The sequence below is a fragment of the Nyctibius grandis genome, chromosome 2 (genome assembly GCF_013368605.1).
Source record: "Nyctibius grandis isolate bNycGra1 chromosome 2, bNycGra1.pri, whole genome shotgun sequence".
Taxonomy (NCBI): domain Eukaryota; kingdom Metazoa; phylum Chordata; class Aves; order Nyctibiiformes; family Nyctibiidae; genus Nyctibius; species Nyctibius grandis.
The window spans coordinates 53,070,125-53,091,238 of record NC_090659.1 but is presented as its reverse complement, the minus strand read 5'-3'; the positions used below and the strand labels follow the sequence as shown (position 1 = coordinate 53,091,238).

At 39.2% G+C, this 21,114-nt stretch overlaps 1 protein-coding gene across 1 annotated transcript; it reads right to left on the bottom strand.

Moving 5' to 3' along the window:
* Positions 1–498: 498 nt before the first annotated feature.
* Positions 499–20,336, bottom strand: IL18R1 (interleukin 18 receptor 1). Its single transcript, XM_068395253.1, has 10 exons — positions 20,288–20,336; positions 19,011–19,236; positions 12,930–13,107; positions 11,091–11,244; positions 10,518–10,580; positions 6,264–6,420; positions 5,948–6,081; positions 4,394–4,555; positions 2,640–2,798; positions 499–899 (listed from the first exon to the last, which is right to left on the bottom strand). The coding sequence occupies exons 1-10, from the start codon at positions 20,334–20,336 to the stop codon at positions 499–501; spliced, it is 1,683 nt and encodes a 560-aa protein (XP_068251354.1).
* Positions 20,337–21,114: the final 778 nt, after the last annotated feature.

Below are 21,114 nucleotides of genomic sequence, written 5' to 3'. Positions count from 1 at the left end.
CTTTCTTTTCCTGCTTGACATTGCCCAAAGCCTGCATGCCAAGCTCTCTAGAGCAGGAGCTGTTTGGGTCTACTCCCAAGCAGGATCCTTAGGAAATACCAAATACAAAATGAAGAGCAACTAAATAATAATATTTTGTATATACTGTTACATTTCTTGAGGGGCCTCAAAAAGTACGCAAGTATAACTAATATCATTCTACGTTACTGGAAAATGTGAAATCAAAATGTTTTGGATTGTGCTTTGTGGCAGGTGGTGAGTTCAAAGCAGAATGAAATTTCTGCTCTTTGTACAGAATGCTGAGGAAACTCTCTCTGGGATAACACGTAGCATTGTAGGTAACATCATCCTAGCCACTGTAACAATTTCTACTTTCTTCTCAGATCTCAGACTTGGCCTCTTGTGAACACTATCTTCCCGAAGTAAGTGTGTAGTTTGTGTTTTCTATTAGTTAGCAAAATGTGCAGTTTCCTGCAGCATCTTCTGTCTCCAGAACTGTTATATGACTGCATTAAAGTCACAGCCCTCAGTCCGTGGTTGAGCCCCTTCTGAGCCTAGGTCAAGATTATTATAGTGCCCTTTGGTGTTTATCTTGGTAGGTTTCGCTGGCATCAGGTACCGAAGGTTCTTCCAAAATCTGGAATCCACAGGAAGAGATTTATCCTTCTTCCACTTCACAACCCTCTTTGATGGTAAAAGAGACAGCGATTCTGGCAAAAAATTGTAGTCACTTATAGGCATATATTCAATTAATATGATCTTAGTTTTTCTTTCAACTAGGGCTTTATGCAGTCCACTCTCAAGTTCGTATATGGCTCTGTCAGAAACGTAGTTCTGGCTCAGTATAATGATTAATCTTCGGCTTTTGTCAATGAATGAATGGATATCATCAACAACCGCTGCAAATTAAAGATAAATGTGTTATTAAACTAAATTGAAAGGATAGGCACTGTATCGATGTATCCTTTAACAATCACGTATGTACCAAAAATATTCCCCTAATAAAGTGACAGCATGTAAGCATCCTGTCCCTATGAAGGGATTAATATGCATTACAGATTAAGAGTCTGCAAAAATGAGCTCAGGTATGGCCAAAGCTTGTTCTCTGGAGCAGACAAAAACCTACATACAATCTCCAGCTACCCTAGACAGCTGTCTGTCAGTAGTCACATGGATAGAAAGTGACAGCAAAGTTTATTTTTCCTCCAACCAGACATGTCTTTGCTCTTTCATAATAGAAGCCATTGGAGTGATTCCACAGAAAGTCACCAACAGCAACCTCTCCCTAGATATTCAGTAACCCTCAGGTTACTCCTTCTTTTATATCACCGAATATCGAAATCTATTGCCAGTAATCCAAGGTTGAGAAGTCTAGCATATGATGACAGAATGAGTTCCAACTGTGTTTTAGATTCATGACTTTCATCATGACAAGTGATGAATTAAATCAAATGGTGATACCCTTCAAACACCCGTGCACCAAATTGAATTCTCATGCACAACTTCCTGTGCTTGCTTCAGCACCATGGGACAAGGCCTACAGAGACCAGAGATGTAGAAAACATGCCTTGTAGGGAAAGGCAAAGCAAACTGCAGGAGAGACCGAAAGAAGAGAAAACTGAGAGGAGGCTGACAAGGGTATTACAACACACCAAAGGCTCCTATAAATAGAAGGAAATTCTCTGTTTTCCATATTCATAATTGATCAGAGCAGAGAAAAGGAAATAAGCAAAAACTATTGAAAGAATCAGATTGAACACTTCAGAAAGCCTTTTTTTAATACTTAAGGAGAGAGAATAACTGGAAAGAAATGGCTCGGGAGAGCTGTGGCACCTCTCAGGTCAGAAAAATATGTCAGGAATGTATACAAGGAGACAAGAAGTGCTAGGTTAATGGTTGGACTTGATGATCTTAAAGGTCCTTTCTGACCAAGGTGATTCTATGATTCTATGATTCTAAGATCCTGCCTTCTGAAGGAGGCTAATTGACCTTATTGTTTTGTGTTTTTAACAATGAAATCCTTTTCTTCAACTAGATCTTCAGACTAAATGGAATCCTCCAGTATCTTTTTTCCCAAACATCTGCAAAAGGCCATCTATCCATAGGCCATTTAGAGAAGCAAAATTCTGTGTTCTCATTTCTCTTTTGTTATGGCACCCATTACATTCACAAAATGGTTTCTTCCACCACACTGAAGATACAACAAACATACAAGTTACCTGAGAATAACTAGTACTAGAGACACCAGCTGCTCTGTGTAGTAAATGTTAGTTCACTCATAGGCACCTGCTCTCAGCAACAGCAGAGCAAGAGCGCTATTACTGTGAAACACCTGACATCTTCTGTTCTCACCTTAACTTTCTCCATGCTAGCTTTTTCATCTGTTCATCATGGTTCTGTGTAATTAAAGATATCTCTGTGTCTGTGTATGTGTGTAGGTGTATATGAATTCATAAATATATCTATGAAATGTGTAAAATGTGTGCATGCAAACTTTGCATGTACATAGTCTAGATTAAATGAAAAATGTAGCATTTCAATGCACCACACATTTGACAGAATTCCTTCTAATTGCAGACTTTTAACTTTGTGTGAAAATGATGTGCCTATTTAATGACAAGATTATTCAATACGCTTACCTCCTCCAGGGGATACATCCCTCTCAAATATACATAATCTGTACCCAAAGTTTTCTTCTAATATCATGGGCAATATCTTCAAAGCAAATTCTCTCTCTTCTTCAGTAGGAGAAACGCAGTCTTTCAGGTAAGACACAAATGCATCATATTCTTTTCCGTCTGGAAAGAAATCACCAATTGTCTTGTTAGCAACCATGAGAAATACAGTATCTGATCCACCATTCTGGTTTTCAAAGTTACTGTCTCAGTAGCAAAGCATCTAGAAACTCCTGTTCTTTCCTTTGATACTCCGAACAGTCTTAAAACAACAACAAGAAAAAAAACCTGAATCAATTTAAATTTGATACAAAATATTCTGATTGCATTTGGCAAATATTTAAAAATAACATATTATTTCTACACTATGGTGTTTTTTAAAAATATCAGATTAATTTAACCAGTTAATGTCACATCTCTGATGATGAAGAAAATGAAGGGAAGCAAAAAAAAAGTGTCTGTAACCTGATAAGAATATTACGCTGATTTCCACATTTATTTTACTCTTTGTCTAAGACTATAAAGTAGTTCTGTAGAATGGGTACTGACAAAAGAGAATAAACCAATTTATTATTTTAATTATAAGAGTATACCATATCTGGTCATGCTTTGGGCAGTAATTTACAAACATGAAATCCAAGACCAATTCAGAGGCCAGGTCTACCACACTGAGCAATGCCTAATTGAACCTTGCCATGGAACAACCATCTGGATTGATATAGTGGCGCACATAGCTTTGCATCTTAAACTGTACTTCTTTGATTCCCTTTCAGGATACTTTACTACATGTAGTTCATAAGAAAGAACACAAACTAAAGCCCCTGAAACCCTACACATGCTCTGGGAGTAGGAAATCCCATTGCCTAGTATCAGACAATCAGTCCCTCCAGGGTGGACTAGTCCAGGTTCTCGGAGATCCTCCCTGTACATCAGTGTGCGCAGTGATAGCTAATATCAATAGATAGGTAAATAATGCTGGCAGGCATAAATGACATACACCCATTACTGAGAAATCTCCAACCACTGCAGTTTATTCAAGCTATATTCAAGCCGATTTAGAGACTAAAAAGGGCTAAGAAAATCAGGTACATATACACAACAGGCTTTTTCACCACAATTTTCAGAAAAAATTATACCCAGAATTGGGTAACTGTCAGGCTTGCTCCTTAAGTCAAGGTCACAGTGATGCTGCCTGGTAAGATACTGGTAGTGCACTCTCCTGCTCTCCTTAAGTGCATTTGGTGACAGCCCTATAAACATTGCAATGGCCTCTACAGTCAAGGAAGCATTTTAACCTTCACCTCACTGAAAGGCATCAGTGAGGTGAAAATAGATTTCTGCCTGTCTGCCAACTCTAGAGTGCTCATCCTCTTTACAGGTAAATAATTGCAAACTTCTCCACCTTCATCAACTTTTGTGATGAAGAATATGGCAGAACAGGGTGCATCTGAACAGCATGTAACCATGTCCCTTCCACTACCTACTCCAGAGGCAGCTTCTTCACTGTGTTTTTCTGCTGTTACTGCCCCAGGTGTATAACAAACTCACTTTAGCACCTGACTATCAAGTTCTCTTTTACATATTCTTTGCTGTTTCTACTCACAAAAATCTTGGATTTATTTTGTCTCTTCCTCAAAGATGTTTGTCTTACGGAACCTACTAGAAACTATTTTTTAATCGGTACACTTATTTCAATGTCAGCATTAGCCAAGTCATACCTCCAGCAGTGTCGTCTCTTCTGCATATGTTCCTGTAAAACAGAACTAAGTCAACTCTAAACATCACACAGACAAACACCGCAGCTACAGCAACACATGGAAATAGTACAGCAAGGACCATTCCAGTTGTAAATATGTGCACAGGGAGATCTCGGGTGTTCCCTGTAAAACAGAAACCCAGGAAATTACAGCCTTAACAAAGAGTATTATATGACAAGATTACTATATTCAACACTGGTGGCATCTTAAAATCACCCCAAAAAAATCATAATGTCGATGTGAATCCTTTCCTGCTAATGCTTCAAGCATATATGCATGCCTGTTCTCCTGAGATGGAGAACTACAGAACATGAATTACTCTAAAAACTGAAGAAACAATTTTGCACGCATTCACACATCCTCCACACATATAAATGAAGTGTATGTGGGATCGGGACTGACACTACGCATCCTCACAGATGTACAGCATCCTAAGCTGGTGGTCAACCACTTTTATGATGAGTTTTATTCAGGTTCTTTATTATTTCCTGTTATTCTCTAACTTTCACCCCTCTCTCTGTCCATCCATAACAGTCCTTAATGTCCCCTTTAATCTCTTTGGCCAAGATCTTTTTTTTTCTTGTCTCTAGTCTCTTTCAGGCTTTTTTTTTCCTTAATTATTATTCTGTTATCTTTATCCTTTTAGTTCCAAATACAAATTTTTTAACCTTAAATCTCTGTGAAGTCTTTATGAAGGCACTGTCAAGTCATGCTCATTGTATTCTGCATTTCATTTGCTTCATTATATGCATCATCTTTTGACTAGTCTGTTTTCACATATTTCCACCCAGTGAAGGTTGGGGAGGTCTGAGAGAGATAGAAAACAAGAAGGGAATGCCCATTTGCCATGAATCCCCAGGCTGTCTGGACTATATATGTGAAGTACTACTACATGGCGGAGTTCAGCTTTCCATAGCTAGAAGGATAGAATCCCTGACAAGAGAGAAACCATCAACCGGAACGTTTCAGGCATTATCAGGAATATAAAAGACTGACCTTTCCAGAAGGAGGAAAAAAAACCCAAACCCCACAAAAAACAACCAAAACCTCAGATTTTAATTTTAGAGAGAGGTGCTTAATAAAGTGATCCAAACAGCAGACTCTGGGCTGCACCAAGCTTTGGGTAGTTAATCCATGTGATCCCATCAATCTGATGAGTAGGAGAGCACAGGGAATGCTCTGTCGTGGGATCTAACAAAGTGCCACGCAGGGATCTGTCAGCCAGAGCACAGCTCAGCATCCCCCAGCTGTGTCCACAGCAGCAGCGGTTGAACTACAGAGCCCTCACACAGCTGCTCTAGCAGTTGTAGCAGTAACCCCTGCTGCCTCTGTCTCAGAGCAGGAGGAATCACCCAGGGCGGTTGTTAGCTCCAGTACTAGATGGAGCAGGCCTTCATAAGCACACAGACATATTTGGAGACATGTTCTGAAATCAGTACCCTGCCCTCAGGATTGAGAAGGCTGGCATGATTAGTAATTATGTGTGAGAAGCACGATTCATAGATTATACCGTACCTTTCTTCAGTTTCACTATTTTTATTTGTGTTCTTTCATCAGCTTGCAACATGCAGGTGAAATTATGATGCATGTCCTCGTCTGTTACTTTTTTAATCCGTAGTAGCCTTGTGACATAGAACTTGTTTCCCAACCTGCAACAAGGGATAGTGTTAGCAACGCTATCTGTACAGAAACCTGCAACCAGCTGAGAGGCAGATTTTGAGGAAAAGGTTCTAAAATAACCTCAGACTGAGGTTTTACTGAATTTGCAGTTCCACAAAGTGCAGGACATTACCACATACGAACAAAAGTGCAGTATTTTCATGAAACCTACTGTAATTTTTTGAACTCTTCTTCACATATTGAAGGTTCATTCTCTGGGATACCTGTGCATTTTTCTGGAAACGTTTGATTAATTAACCAGTAGAGACTGATATCTTCGCGCATGTAATAACCCAAGAAACCTGTGCAATTGAGTATCTCTTCTTTACCTAAACAAAGCATAACATGAGAAGATCTAGTCAGGAGTAGTATTCATGTTCACAGTGCAGTAAAATGTCAGCTTTCCAGGCAATGTATCCCATGAGCTGTGCTCCTTTCTGGACTTTGTAGCCCCTGCACGATGTTTCATAGGTGTTCCACCTGCGCTGGTGGTGGCTTCGGCAACCACGCACAGGGTTCTGTTGCACCTTGTTGCACAGTGACAGTCATCCGCAGCTTTCTCCCAGATAAACTGTCACAGCCAGAAGAGTTTAAATAGGCCAGAGAATTTAGGACTTCAGAGAACTAAAGGGAGTTGGACTTGATGATCCTTGTGTGTCCCTTCCAACTCAAGATGCTCTATGTTTCTATGAACTAGATTGTGTGCGGGAGGCAGTGAACAGGAGAGGACAACCTATCACCAGTGCCCCAGGGCCAGGTAAAACTTTAAGTGGAAAGGGGAATTACAACCAATTGATTATAATAGCTAAACTATACACTATTACCAAATAAAACCAAAACCTGTTAGAGCTCCTGCTGAAGTCTCACAGAAGAAATTCTCATCCCAGCACCACACCTGGAAATCAGCGTAATCCTGAATATGTGAACAAGTCACTTAGTCAGCCAGCTGCTTTGTACCATTTCAAGGCACTAATTGGAAGTGATAGGAACCACCCTGTAGAGTGGTTCCTCTGATGAATGAGGTGGGGGCCCTGGAGACAGAGGATAAAAAGAAGGCAGAGTTACTGAATGCCTTCTTTGCCTCTGTCTATATTGCTGGAGGCTGTCCTGAGGAGCCCCGGACCCCTGAGGCCCCAGAAAAAGTCAGAATAGAGGAGGAATCTGTCTTGGTAGATGAGGGCTGGGTCAGGGACCAATTAAGCAACCTGGACGTCCATAAATCCATGGGCCCTGATGGGATGCACCCGCGGGTGCTGAGGGAGCTGGCGGAAGTCATTGCTAGGCCACTCTCCATCATCTTTGCTAAGTCGTGGGCAACGGGAGAGGTGCCTGAGGACTGGAGGAAAGCGAATGTCACTCCAGTCTTCAAAAAGGGCAAGAAGGAGGACCCGGGTAACTATAGACCAGTCAGCCTCACCTCCATCCCCGGAAAGGTGATGGAACAACTTGTTCTTGGTGCTGTCTCTAGGCACATCAAGGATAGGGCGATCATTACGGGCACTCAGCATGGCTTCACCAAGGGGAAGTCATGCTTAACCAACTTGATAGCCTTTTATGAGGACATAACCCGGTGGATAGATGATGGTAAAGCTGTGGATGTGGTCTATCTCGATTTCAGTAAAGCGTTTGACACGGTCTCCCACAGCATCCTCGCAGCTAAACTGAGGAAGTGTGGTCTGGATGATCGGGTAGTGAGGTGGATTGTGAACTGGCTGAAGGAAAGAAGCCAGAGAGTGGTGGTCAATGGGACAGAGTCCAGTTGGAGGCCTGTGTCTAGCGGAGTCCCTCAAGGGTCGGTACTGGGACCAGTACTATTCAATATATTCATTAATGACTCGGATGAGGGAATAGAGTGCGCTGTCAGCAAGTTCGCTGATGACACAAAACTGGGAGGAGTGGCTGACACACCGGAAGGCTGCGCAGCCATTCAGAGGGACCTAGACAGGCTGGAGAGTTGGGCGGGGAGAAACTTAATGAAATATAACAAGGGCAAGTGTAGAGTCCTGCATCTGGGCAAGAACAACCCCAGGTATGAGTACAAGTTGGGGACAGACCTGTTGGAGAGCAGCGTAGGGGAAAGGGACCTGGGGGTCCTAGTGGACAGCAGGATGACCATGAGCCAGCAATGTGCCCTTGTGGCCAAGAAGACCAATGGCATCCTGGGGTGTATTAGAAGGGGTGTGGTTAGCAGGTCGAGAGAGGTTCTCCTCCCCCTCTACTCTTCCCTGGTGAGGCCGCATCTGGAATATTGTGTCCAGTTCTGGGCCCCTCAGTTCAAGAAGGACAGGGAACTGCTAGAGAGAGTCCAGCGCAGAGCCACGAAGATGATTAAGGGGGTGGAACATCTCCCTTATGAGGAGAGGCTGAGGAAGCTGGGTCTCTTTAGCTTAGAGAAGAGGAGACTGAGGGGTGACCTCATTAATGTTTATAAATATGTAAAGGGCAAGTGTCATGAGGATGGAGCCAGGCTCTTCTCAGTGACATCCATTGACAGGACAAGGGGCAATGGGTGCAAGCTGGAACACAGGAGGTTCCGCATAAATATGAGGAAAAACTTCTTTACAGTGAGGGTAACTGAACACTGGAACAGGCTGCCCAGAGAGGTTGTGGAGTCTCCTTCTCTGGAGACATTCAAAACCCGCCTGGACACGTTCCTGTGTGATATGGTCTAGGTAATCCTGCTCCGGCAGGGGGATTGGACTAGATGATCTTTCGAGGTCCCTTCCAATCCCTAACATTCTGTGATTCTGTGATTCTGTGATTCTGTGATTCTGTGAGTCCAGTTAATAATAAGAAAGGGCAAAACTAAAAAGACAACTGTACACTTGGGAAAATAAAGGCAGAAGGCTGCAGCTCTGGAGTGTGAGTTTTGATGATTTGCAAAGCATTTTATCTTAAACATTGTCATGGGAAGCTTGACCTGAGGTTAGCTGCAACTTTACACCACCATTTCCAGGCTATGCCAGCATCATTTCCAGGGAACACATCCAGAATGCCCTTTATTAAGCCACAAAAGGTGCATGTTAGTTCTTGTTCAGGCCATCGTGCACAAATGCTTTCCAGTAAGCAAGGTCTGCCCAGGAATTCTCTAAGGGCACACATTATAAGCTGACTTCTCAAGATTTATCAGAGTGGGTGCTTCCAGTGGAATTGCTTAAGAACCTTTAAAGCAGGATCCAGCTGAAAATCTGCCCATCTTAGATTCGGACCTTAGAAATTCAAATCGCAGTTGCACAGATGATTGAAACACAGACCTAAACTTCTAGTATTATCTGCCTTGCAACTCTAGCTTTTTCACCATACACAACAGCTATTTTTGGGGAATATTATAGAACATCATCTAAACAATAACAGGTTTGAAAGACCATGGACCTAGCTCATCCAAAATTCCCTTCGCTCTCCACCATGGCATCTGTCTCATGACTCAGCAGGTAGTTCAATGACCTTATCAAATGATCTTATCAAGGCAGATAAGGGATGGAAGACAGGTGGTTCATAATCATTTGATGCTGAACCTTGTTACCTTCTAAGGGTTGGGAGAAGCACAGTAAGTGGGAAGAACTGTGCAGAAAGGGTGTACTGGGAGGTTGGGACACATGAGGCATCGTAGGATTGGGGTACTACCATTGGAAAAAGGACCTGCGAACTGGTATTTGTAGAAAGGAAGGAAAATCAGCATCTGAGGTCCTGGCTGAACAAATGAGATACGTGTATGAGCAACAGAGGAGGTAAATGTGATTTTTTAGACTTGGAAAGGAAGGTCTATGTAACCAGATGGGAGAAGCCCTCAGGCACAGAAGAGGAAAAAGACAGGTAAATTTCTGTTTTTAAAAATTAAGTACAGCCTCAATCACAAAATCCTGGATGCTGTCCAACACTGTGTGAAGCCTGCAGACCATGTTATCTAACCTACTCCCAGCTAGAAGCACAGTTAAGGTCTTGGCTTTTGACAGTATAACCAATTCTTGGCAGCAGTGACAGATCCGCATGCTCACGTTGTCAGGACTGTCAGCCCTCACACTTCTCATTTCCCTGCAGAATAACATCCTCAACTGCATCAGGTATTAAGGGGATTACTGTTCACTGAACAAACCGGACATCTTTCGCACATCACTCCGTGAGGTTTGCTATCTACAAAAGAAAGCCATGGAGAGACAGTTTATCATCACAGCCACTTTCTCTTGCTGGTCATAGCAGCAACCTCAGCTTCTGCCTCTGTAAAAGGCTACACTCGGTGTACTTGTATATCAACCATGGAATACACTAGGCAAAATATCACCAGATGTAAGGATGGATCAGATCCACGAGGGTGCACAGGCAATTCTTAGTTTGATTATACTTAACCAGACCATCAACGATAAAGACATCAGAACAAAAGCGTATACATGCAGTAGATACCGCAAAGATTCTTGTACTAATTTGATACCTATTTCTGTTTCAATTTCTTCATCATGCCCAACTATCTCCAAAGTTACAGCTTCTGGTGCATCTAAAAAAGAAGGAAGTATTGCTATTGAAATAAAATCTTACTTATATTCTACCACAGTAAAAATTAAACATTTGCTTTATTTCTAAAACTAATCACATACATTCCATTTAATTCAAAGAACAATGTCTGGACTCTGGCATTACTGAATAGTTTAAAACACAGTATGTCCTGTTGAATTTTTTTCACGTGCATATATAAACACTGCACAGTTTACAAAGGTTGGAAAGACTCTTCCCCAAAACTCCTAGTAAGTTTGTGTGACTGACTTACAGCAGCTAATTTCAAAAAAAATAAAACTGCAGGGAAAATATACTAAAATTTTCCAAAATTGTTAATATGTCATATGAATTTCTGCTGCTGCTTTTTTGTTTTTGAAATTGTTGTGAAATAGTTCAGATTACCAGATTTGATCACCTTTTTATATATTTATCAAATGAGAACTGTAATTAAAAATCTCCATGGTAAAGAGAACCAAAAAGCATGCTTCAAAATTTTAGAAAGCTTTCTTACCTTCTTCTACTATCAGCTTAATTGTATTTGTGCTGTGATATATCTTTCCTTTATGACTGATTAAAATTTTACAGGTATATATCCCAGAGTGCTGTACTGTTAAGGTTTTAAAATCCAGTTCCCGTTCTGTTTCATTTTCATAGATCTTACAGTCCTGCATAAATAAAGATAGAAAATACCATTCTGTAGCAAATATACATTCAAAACCTTAAAGAAGTTAAAAATTACTTTTGAAATTAAGTGTCACCATCACTCTTTCACTACCTCAATGACACATATCTGACCTAAAAGACATGGGGGCCTAATTTTCAGTCATGGTCACTTAAATGCACATATGAACATTTAACCCATTAAAAGTTGAGAGCACTACAATTCCAAGTAAGCATCTGAGTATAAAAATACTGTATCAGGAATTTAAATGCATTCATTTGTTTTTTTCAGCACAATTGCTTGGGTCTGTAGGTGTCACCTGCTTGTGGCCAAAAGCTGTCTAGACTTAGGAGGAGCTTTCAGGTTAAAGCAAAATGCCTCAACAATAGGGAAAGTGACCAGCTCAGAGGGTGGCAAGAGTTGGACTCACATTTGTTTACCCTCCCTATCCCCCAAAACAAACTCTGATTTGCTTTTTTTTTTTTTTTAAATTCATAGCACATGCTAAGTGAAATGTCCTGTGAAAACGCAGCAATTTTTGGTTCTGGTCTCAATTACCTTAGATCAAGAAGGAAAATGATCACTGCTGGAAATTGTCCAGGGAATGGACATTTCCTGGATGCATATGCTTACTACCAGGCTCTTCTAAAAAGGCATGTGTGACCATCCCTATTTTATCTGTCTCAGGGTGTGATAGGAAGGCTTTGAAAATTTTCACCCAATCAAGCGCCAAAGGATATTTAGGCACAAGGATGGCTGCTTAATCTGTCTCACACAGTATTAGGCATTAAAATATTAGGCATCAGTATACTCAGCTTAGCCACAAGAGAGGTCAGTCTAGGGTATGGTCCTTTACTGAGGAAAACATATCCACCTATGGCCCTATCCATCAATGGTCCTACCCTCCCAGGCCCCGAAGGACAAGGAAGCAGGGCTGTGGCTCATTCTGCCAGGCAGAATCCAGATGCCTGTACTTAAGCTGTCAAAAATCCTTCCCTGAAACTGATTCAACATAGAGTGAACAGGGTCTGTTACTCCAACCAGGACACCTGAAAGGAATAAGGAGCACTGGTCAAGGCGATGCATAGGGATAGGGTGGAAGAAACCTATCCAGGGTGCTTCATCCAATGGTTGAGCACAAGACCCAACAGTTACAGGTGCTTACACAACTATCATCAGTGCTCTGACAAAAGCTAGTAAAGAGAAGACCAATGATTTGCCTAAAATGAACAGAACTGGATCTGTTGTTACACATTTTTTAAAAAGTGTTCAGAAACAACAAAATTGAAAAGTTTGCAATTACTTTACAAACACATGCCAACTGTAAAACAAATATCTTGGCACCTCCTTTACTGTCAGGATAATATCTATATCAGCAAAGTAGCAGCTGGCTAAACCAGCTGCTGGCTAAATCAGCGAACAGACATGTGCATCAGATCTTTTACCATTCCAACTACCAGTTTATTAATAATTTCTGATTATAGGTACATTTTTCTAACAAATCTGAGAGCAGAGAAAAACTGTCTTTTGTATATCTGTCTAAAGGGTTTTTTCCCTAATGACATGAAAAATTAAAGCTTTACAAGGTTTATAGATGCTTCTAAAAATTTGTTTGTAATTAATTTTTCCTGCAATCAGATGTTTTGTTTCTACAGCCAATGCTTTGAGTAACACTGTTTCAGTAATTACCTTGTACCATGTTATGCTGTCATTTTCATTGACAGATAAATCACTGCATTTCAGTGAATGACCAGTTCCAGCATTTTTAATTTCTGTAGTCAAATGATTTTTGTTGAAACAGCTGCTTTTATTTCTTTCAAGTACATTCAAGGTCCACTTTTGAATTGTGAAATTTTGTTTTCCATTGCTATGAAAAAAAAATTAGCAAAATCAGGTTTAGGAGCTTTTTAAAGGAATGTAGCTTAGTGAGTTACATAACAAAATGCAAATAAATTCTCTAATACATCTGTTAGGTAAAAACTACATTTACATTGTGATCTCATTATTTATATTCCCCTTTATTACTTTTCCACACCCAAATATGTGTTATTTCCCATTACAAAAGAGGTTAACTAAACTACATCATCTATCACAAAACATTTGACAATACAATTTTATCTATGAAATATGATAATATATGCTACATCAGCCAGAACAAGGATGCAACAATCTGTAGCATCACGTATAATTACAAGTGAACATAAAAGAGTTTTAGGACCTTGAATCAGCTAGTGATTTTGCAGGTTTAATCTCTCATGCATTGCTAAGGTTTAAAGCAGTAACTGAAAAATATATTTGTAGAATATTTCAAAAATAAGATGGGCAACTCTGCTATTGTTCACAAAGCAACACTATCCATTGTTTGATATTGTGCACATAGTCACTGATGTTTTGGAAATATTTCTAAACTACACAAGTCTCACGAATTACAGAATCACTTATGGATTCAAGCACATCTTCAAAACAAGGCATTTTGGAAAGGATTGATCTCTTTGAACAGTGCAGACTGAAAGACAGAGACCTACAGTAGCTGGCTGCCCCAGGTTGACTGGAAGAGACAGGAACTACACCTTCTAAAGCAGAGTCATCATGTCACATGCAGTATCTGTAAAAGACCAGGTGAATATGCTCCAAAAATGCCGCTTTTGAACATCTAGGAGCTGACCACTGTCATTCAGATATCTAGTATGTTCTATCCACATATTCCCCTAAAGAATCAGATTATAGCTGTGAGTTATTTCATTGCTGGATATGTCCAAATACATGACTACTGAGGGAAAAGAAGCTGGAGGACTTTTGGCTTAAGTCTGGCAAAGTCGGCCTAACTTTGGAAAAGTTAGGGCTTAAGAGAAAGTCATATGCTGCTGTAAGTTAGTGGGTGAGATTTCACAATTAGTGCTTAAAGCTCTCATTTTTTACTGAACAAGTAGGGTCTGACAAAGCAAACGCAGCAATCACAGAGCACTTCCCTCCAGTGTCAGTCATATCTTCATAAATATATTTGAATCTTTCTGTCTCCAAGAAAAGAGAAAGGAATCGTTCCCAGGAGAACTGAAACTAGACAAGAATCATTTCGATGAGAAGGGCTAAAGGGACAAATCAGTTGAAATGGAGAAGCAAGTCTGACGAGCATATCAGTTTAAACACCATTTTTGACTGACATGCCTTTTACTGTTACATGATTCAAAAGAACTATTAAGACATCATTTGTATGATTAATTTAGATCAAGGTTTGATTTGGTTTTTTTCCCTTTTAAAGCTCTCCAAACAGATGTATTTATGTATTTTGCTCATCCTCTTCACAACGCAGCCCTTTTTCAGCCTACACAAGTTCTCCTTGTTCTCCTTACTCACTTGAGATACTCATTACTCATAATTGCAATTGACTCTCTAAATCAAAACATAGTGTTTTGGTTTCTCAGTAAGTTAACTATGGTGTCATAAACAGGAAAAACCTTATCAAAACTTCCCCATCAGAGATGCACTTACATGGGTATTCATGGTGGGTGGAGTCTTTCTCACCTATTCTTCAACATCACATTTACCCATTTAAATCAGAGCTACTAATCACAGTCATCAGCATGACCACAGTCAACAGTCACCCTTTTAGAGTGCAGTTTATGTGACTTATTTTATATGTTTGGTTTAGGACAAGCTAATTTGTGCCCCAGAAATGCCTCCCTCTCCTTGACAATAAAGGTACCTAACATAAGTAGCTTAACTGTAGACATAAACATTAGTTGCAATTAATTCCAAGGAGTTCATGTGCTTGTTTACGCATCACACTAGTATCTGAACACTGCTGGAGAAGCAATTGTGGATCTAGCCATAAAATACGTATGGTTTTACTATCTAGATTCAGCAAATGGAAGAAAAGGACCAATAAAGCCACATGTTCTCCTCAGCACTGTCACTCCACAGAGGCTTTCTTCTGTGATCATATTTGGTGAAAGCACTTCAACAAACATGAGGACTTCACCTGAAGTGGATCAAGATATCTACCTGATGAGCCAAAATCTGTCAAGGAGTGGCTCCCTGGAAGGTGACAAAACCACATCTGTGCAAACTAAGATGAATTTGGCTTACATAATTTCTAGCTGTCTGCCATATACATGATTTTCAGAAAAAAAATACATTAAGTTGCATCACTTAAGATGCTAGTGTCTGAACTGTTATATTTCTATCCTGGTTTTCACTTGCTGAGATTCTTCAGTGATAATTTCTGCGAAACAAAACCATTTCTGGCTTAACAGCCTTTCAACTCCCCCCACGAAACCCACCAAGAAGGAACAATAAAAACTAGCTTGACTCAGGGAAGGATACAGAGAAGTGAAAGCCCTTAGAGAATATAAACCAAGTTTATGGCATACATAGACAACTCTAAGTCATCCTTTAGCTATTTCACTGCAATAAGCCAGTGTTATCTCAATAGTTCAATCTACTGCAAGAAACACTCTGCCTTCCAAACTACAATATTAACTCTAAATGTGTGTGTTCCCACTGCTTTCAACTGCTCTAAACACATTGAAAAAGTGAGCAGTATTAGGATCTTAAAACGTATCATATGTTTACCATGGATCTCTGTACTTTCATTTTTTTCAGCAACCTGTAAGTTCCCTCAGTTTCAAGGTCACCAACACAGAGCAACCAGATGACCTGCTTTTTTTTGTATTCTGTTTTTTTTCTTTGATAACCACAGGATACAGGGTATGAAAAAACATACAAATTAGAAATCCTGCCAAAGACGTGTGACAACAGTTTTGCTGCTTACCACTCCCACTACAAGTATATACGAAATCCTTTATTTTCAAGAAATGTTGCTGAAGATGGACACACTCAGGCTTACAGCTGATGTCTATCAATTCCTGGACTTATATCCTAAGTCTACTGTACTAACAAATGCATGTGAACACATCAACACACACATATACACACGTAGCTGTCTATGCTATGTCTCAGCAGAACACTTCTGCTTTAACTGGAAAACTTCTGATACTTCTTTAAGTCAAAAATAAGTGGATAATACACCATAAATACATTGTTACATCATTTTCACCTCTTGCTTCTTGTATATTGTCAGTTGTAACATATCAGGGAAAAAAAAAAATCCCTAAATTTAATTAGTTTGCAAAATCTGTCAACATGTGTTGTCTTATTTTTCTTGAAAATCTGCAGTATATTTAATTGTCTCTTTGTTCACTAAAACTGCTGTCTGCTTTCAAAACAAAAAATTTAACCTATTATAAATGCTCTGAAATGAAACTAATTCTATTCTAATTGTCATTCTTATTAAATCTTAAACCAGTTCAGTAGTCCACAATAGCCCACAATTTTTCCCTATCAATAGAGATTACTAAAAGTCCTTTGCCTCTGCAGAAAACTGTTTCTGCAAATAATCTTCTGCATTTGCTGAAATGTAACCGCTTTAATATGATTGCCAATAGTGAGAACCATCGTATAATCTAAGCCCAAGATCCCACTGAAGTCCCATGAAAAAAAAACCCTTATGCCTGTTCTTCCAGTGGTGAGACCTGTGAAGAGTTCCCATGTGAGGACTACAAGATTCTGGTGTGTGCCTTCATTCTGACCCTAACAAAAAAATGAGTATCTGACTGGGTCTAATTAATAAAAAGAAATTGGGGCGGGGGGGGACAAAAGTTGTTTCCAAGTGGTCAAAATATATTCTTTTAATTAAGAAACCTTTTTTTTTCAAAATAAAAATGCTTTCTTTCAAAACTGAGTTTTGAAATGTAGCAGCATAATATAGTCTTAGAAAATGAAACAAAAAAGCAGAAAATCAAAACTCTTAATTCCCAATGAATGCTTTGATGTAATCAAAACCTTTTTTATGAGTTTTTTGCTTAATCAAATCAGCAAATCAAGACATTTCACAAAGGATTCAGATATTTTTCTGTTTTCCAACAAATACTTATTTTAACAAACTTCATCCTAATAGTTTTACTTACGGTCTTCTCCTGTCACCTCCTTCTACATGTAAGGCTCTTTCCTCAGTTTTGAAGTTTACATTTTTTTCATATTCATTTTACAGCAATAAATTCTTGTAATTTATTGCAGATTTACTGTCATTACTCAAGTCCTCAAAACGATCACAAAACCACAAGGATCGTGAATTAAGGTTGAGGTTATCATCACAGCTTTCCTCTCTTTTGTCCTTTAGTTCAGATTCCTTATGACAACCTCCTTAGGCAGCCTGGCAATTCAGGTGTGACCCTCACCTAGCCCTCCTCATGCCAAAATAAGTCAAAGCATGCATTTTATACCCCTGGTTAGGCAGTGGCAGTAGAGCGGATTGTTAGATTTAATAGTTCTTTAGCACCATATTTAGTGAAGTGACTGTATAAACAACTGATCAAGGCCATAAATAAAGCAAAAATTTAAAGCTAAACTCAGACTTGATATGAAAAGTACAGGTCCATGACAACAGACCTGACAAGCCTATGTCAGGTATTATCTAATGTTAAACCCCTACACATCAAAATCGAGCAGCTGACTTCACCTGTGCTACTTCAGACAAATGTCTGTACTCAATAATATACCCCCTTTGCACGACCTTGCACAACAAAGTAGCCAAACTACCATACTCATCACCTCTAAAGACAATTCTCTTAAGATTGGGTTCAACATACATGAATAAAATTTTTCTCAAGCTTTACCTACCATTTGGATAAAGAGTACCCTACAATTAAAAAGGTATCATAGAAACCCAAAAGAAATATTCTACCAGCAGACTTTTCATTTATAATATTTAGCATTTCAGATACTGTGACTCAGTATTTTTTAAAATAATAACAGTAAGTTGCTAATAGTAATGATACATGGAAAAATAAAACACAAAGTTTTCAGCTTCCAGGTTAACTTGGAAGTTAACAATTGAAGTCCAGCTTAAAACTGTAAACTTTTAAACTTGTGTCTGCAATGTTACTGGAGAAATGTGGAGAGCGTTTTTCAGTATCTGCAGTCCTAAAACCTTTATGAACCAGGCAAGAACCTTAAAAATGTTACCTGGAGAACAGCACAAATAATTACATGCAAAATAATGTGTTTAAAATTAATTATTGTTTAAATTGTAAATGCTGAATTACAGTTTTGGTGCAAGTTAGTCATAAGAACTCCATGTAGCAAACATTTGATTTAGTCTTTTAGTCTTTCCTAGTGGTCTAATGAAGATTATCACCAAATAATTGAGGCCCACCCTTACTTCCCCTTTTGACTCATGATGTTCTACAGTGGTAAGAAATCAAATCATTTCATTTGTTCTTTGAATGGCTCCAAGCATTCAAAGGTTTGCACAGAAACCAGAGTTCGGCTATGCCACTGTTTATTACTTTAATACACAATTAGACCACTTGGCAGGCCTCATAGCACAAGATCCACTCAACGCAGTAAGGAAGAACAAGTCTGGTGGAGAAGACAAGCAAATGTTTCCTTTTATTTGGCAGTGGACAAAAGGGTGCCTATCACTCATTTTGCTTAGGCAATTAATCACAAAGCAGCAGAAATGCTACTTGCCTTATCAAAACATTTACAGAAGCTTTAAAAGGCTGCATCTGCCCATAGCTACTTGTAAATATTACAGGTTCACCTGGGTGGTTATTGTGAAATGATGTGGAAAATGACACCACAGGTAATGTAGTTCCCTGCACCTCCTTTGTACAGATGCCACTAACAATACAAAGCAAGACAAAGAAATTAGCTTCCTCATAGACAAGTGCAAAAGCAGGACGTTCACCCACCGGCTTGTGTACCCACCTGTGAGTGACAGAGTAATTCCCAGAGTCACTGAGTTCAGCTGGCCAAAACTCCAGAAAATTCATTTGGGAAACGATTCTGTGTGTTTCCTTTATCAGTTGCTGCTTTCCAGCATTTTCTTTGTACCAGTTTATTGTGTATGCTTCTTTCATTGACTCAAGATAACAAAGGAAAAAGTATTCCCCTTCTAGCACATCAATGGAGGCACGAAGGGGACACAGCTTCTCTTCAGAGAAACAGGAAAAAAGATACATTAGGAAGCCAAATACTTCTTTCAGAAAATGACATTAGCTTGACTTTAAAGTGATTTGCTGTGCTATTGGTCTTTCATAAAGTGACTTTCTTTCAGCAGAGTGGTTTGGCAGTATTTATTTATTGCAATAATATTTGTTTCAGTCTAATAACTCAGTTTCCCAAGTCTTTATTCTACCTCACCCAAGAAAAACCAGAAGGAAAAGGAGGCTAAAAAAAAAGGATATTTCCATAAAATTCTTTCACGTGGGTCCAACAGCATCAGAATAAAATGGGCACAAATGGCAGAATCCAGCCTCACGCCACAGTAAAGCAGTTGCCACAAATGGAAGCGGAAAGGAAAAATTCTTCATATATGGTTTGACTTGACAAATATGGCTAATACTTAGACCTGGTCAACTGCCATAAAAGCAGAGATCCTATGAATTAACATTTGCATTTTCTTATCTTCTTAATTAAAACTAAATCATTAGGTGGCTAGGTTTCTTAAAAACTTTGGATAAGTTGCCTTGGAATGAGATGATGTGTGTAAAATTTAGTCTCAAAGTCTGCTTTTCCATTCAAATTTCCCAAATGTACCTTTGCATACAGAAGTCACAAAAAAAAAACAGAAAAGGGACCACGGTTTAGCATTAATAGGCATGAATAAAATAACCCTTCGGTCTCTATTTCTACTGAGGTCCTCAGAGATTATTGTTGTTTAGCAGCTATTGCAACCACACTTCTGAATGGCACAAAAAGAAGCAGACTCATTCTCTTCCTTGCTGTGGCTTTTCATACAGCCATGCTCCCATACAACACCATCAGATGTTTCCAGCATCTCTGCTCTTTTTATTTCATAATTTTCGTATTTTGGATCAAATTTTCTAAGTCTGGAGCTAGGCTGAAATTGCCAAAACCTTTAAGATTTTGTTCTTAGCTGCAAAATACAAAACTTTCTCCACTCTAAGCAGCTGTCAAGAAGATGTCACATATTCAGCAAATATTTTGAAAGTTCTACTATTGAAATGAAGATTTATACTTACCAGTGGCAGATTCAATTATAACCATTAAAAAAAAAATCATCAGAGTCATTTTCTTGAGTTACTTCTCACTTCTTCTCCAGAAAAATGAAGCTGAATTGTTCTCGCTTGCTCCGAAAGCCTAAGAAAAACAGATTCAGAATTCGTCACCAGTGCAGTGAAACAGATTCCTTTGAGCATGTGAGCAGTGCAACTATGGCCTGGTACTGAAGAGGGCTTTACAAATGGAAAGTAACATATTTTTATCATAGCAGCTATTTTCATACATCAGGTAATGTATCTAGATTTTTCTTGGCAAGTTCATTTGAAATTCAGAAAGCACTGCAGGGTTTCCTTCCTCCATTTTCTTGTTCATCAGATATATTTCACGTTTCTGTTTAAACTGACAATCTTATAGAAGCACCCAAGCTTAGATCCAAAGCCAGTAGACACCTACCACAGGACAGGACAGTGCTTTTTTTCTCCGCAAGGAGTATGAACTTTGCAATACTGGACCTTGTAGAAAAGCTAGTAGAAATTTCCCTCACCTTCAACAAGAACAGCACAATGTTGACAGATTGGACATCTTGATGGCTAATTTTGAGCCTTTTGGAAAACAATGAGATCTACAATTTTGTCTTACAATTTTGTCTATGGAACCAATAAGCACCAGCTGAGAGTGCTAATGTTTCCACTGAGGGGGAAGAGATGAAGAAGCTCATATTAAATTGCTTCATATGTAGTCAGCTGTGTTTTCAAAGGCAAATGGAGAACACCACTAAATAATACCAGCGTGGATTAACTTCTCTGAGATTCCTCAGAACAGCAGGTTAACTGACAACGAAAGGCAG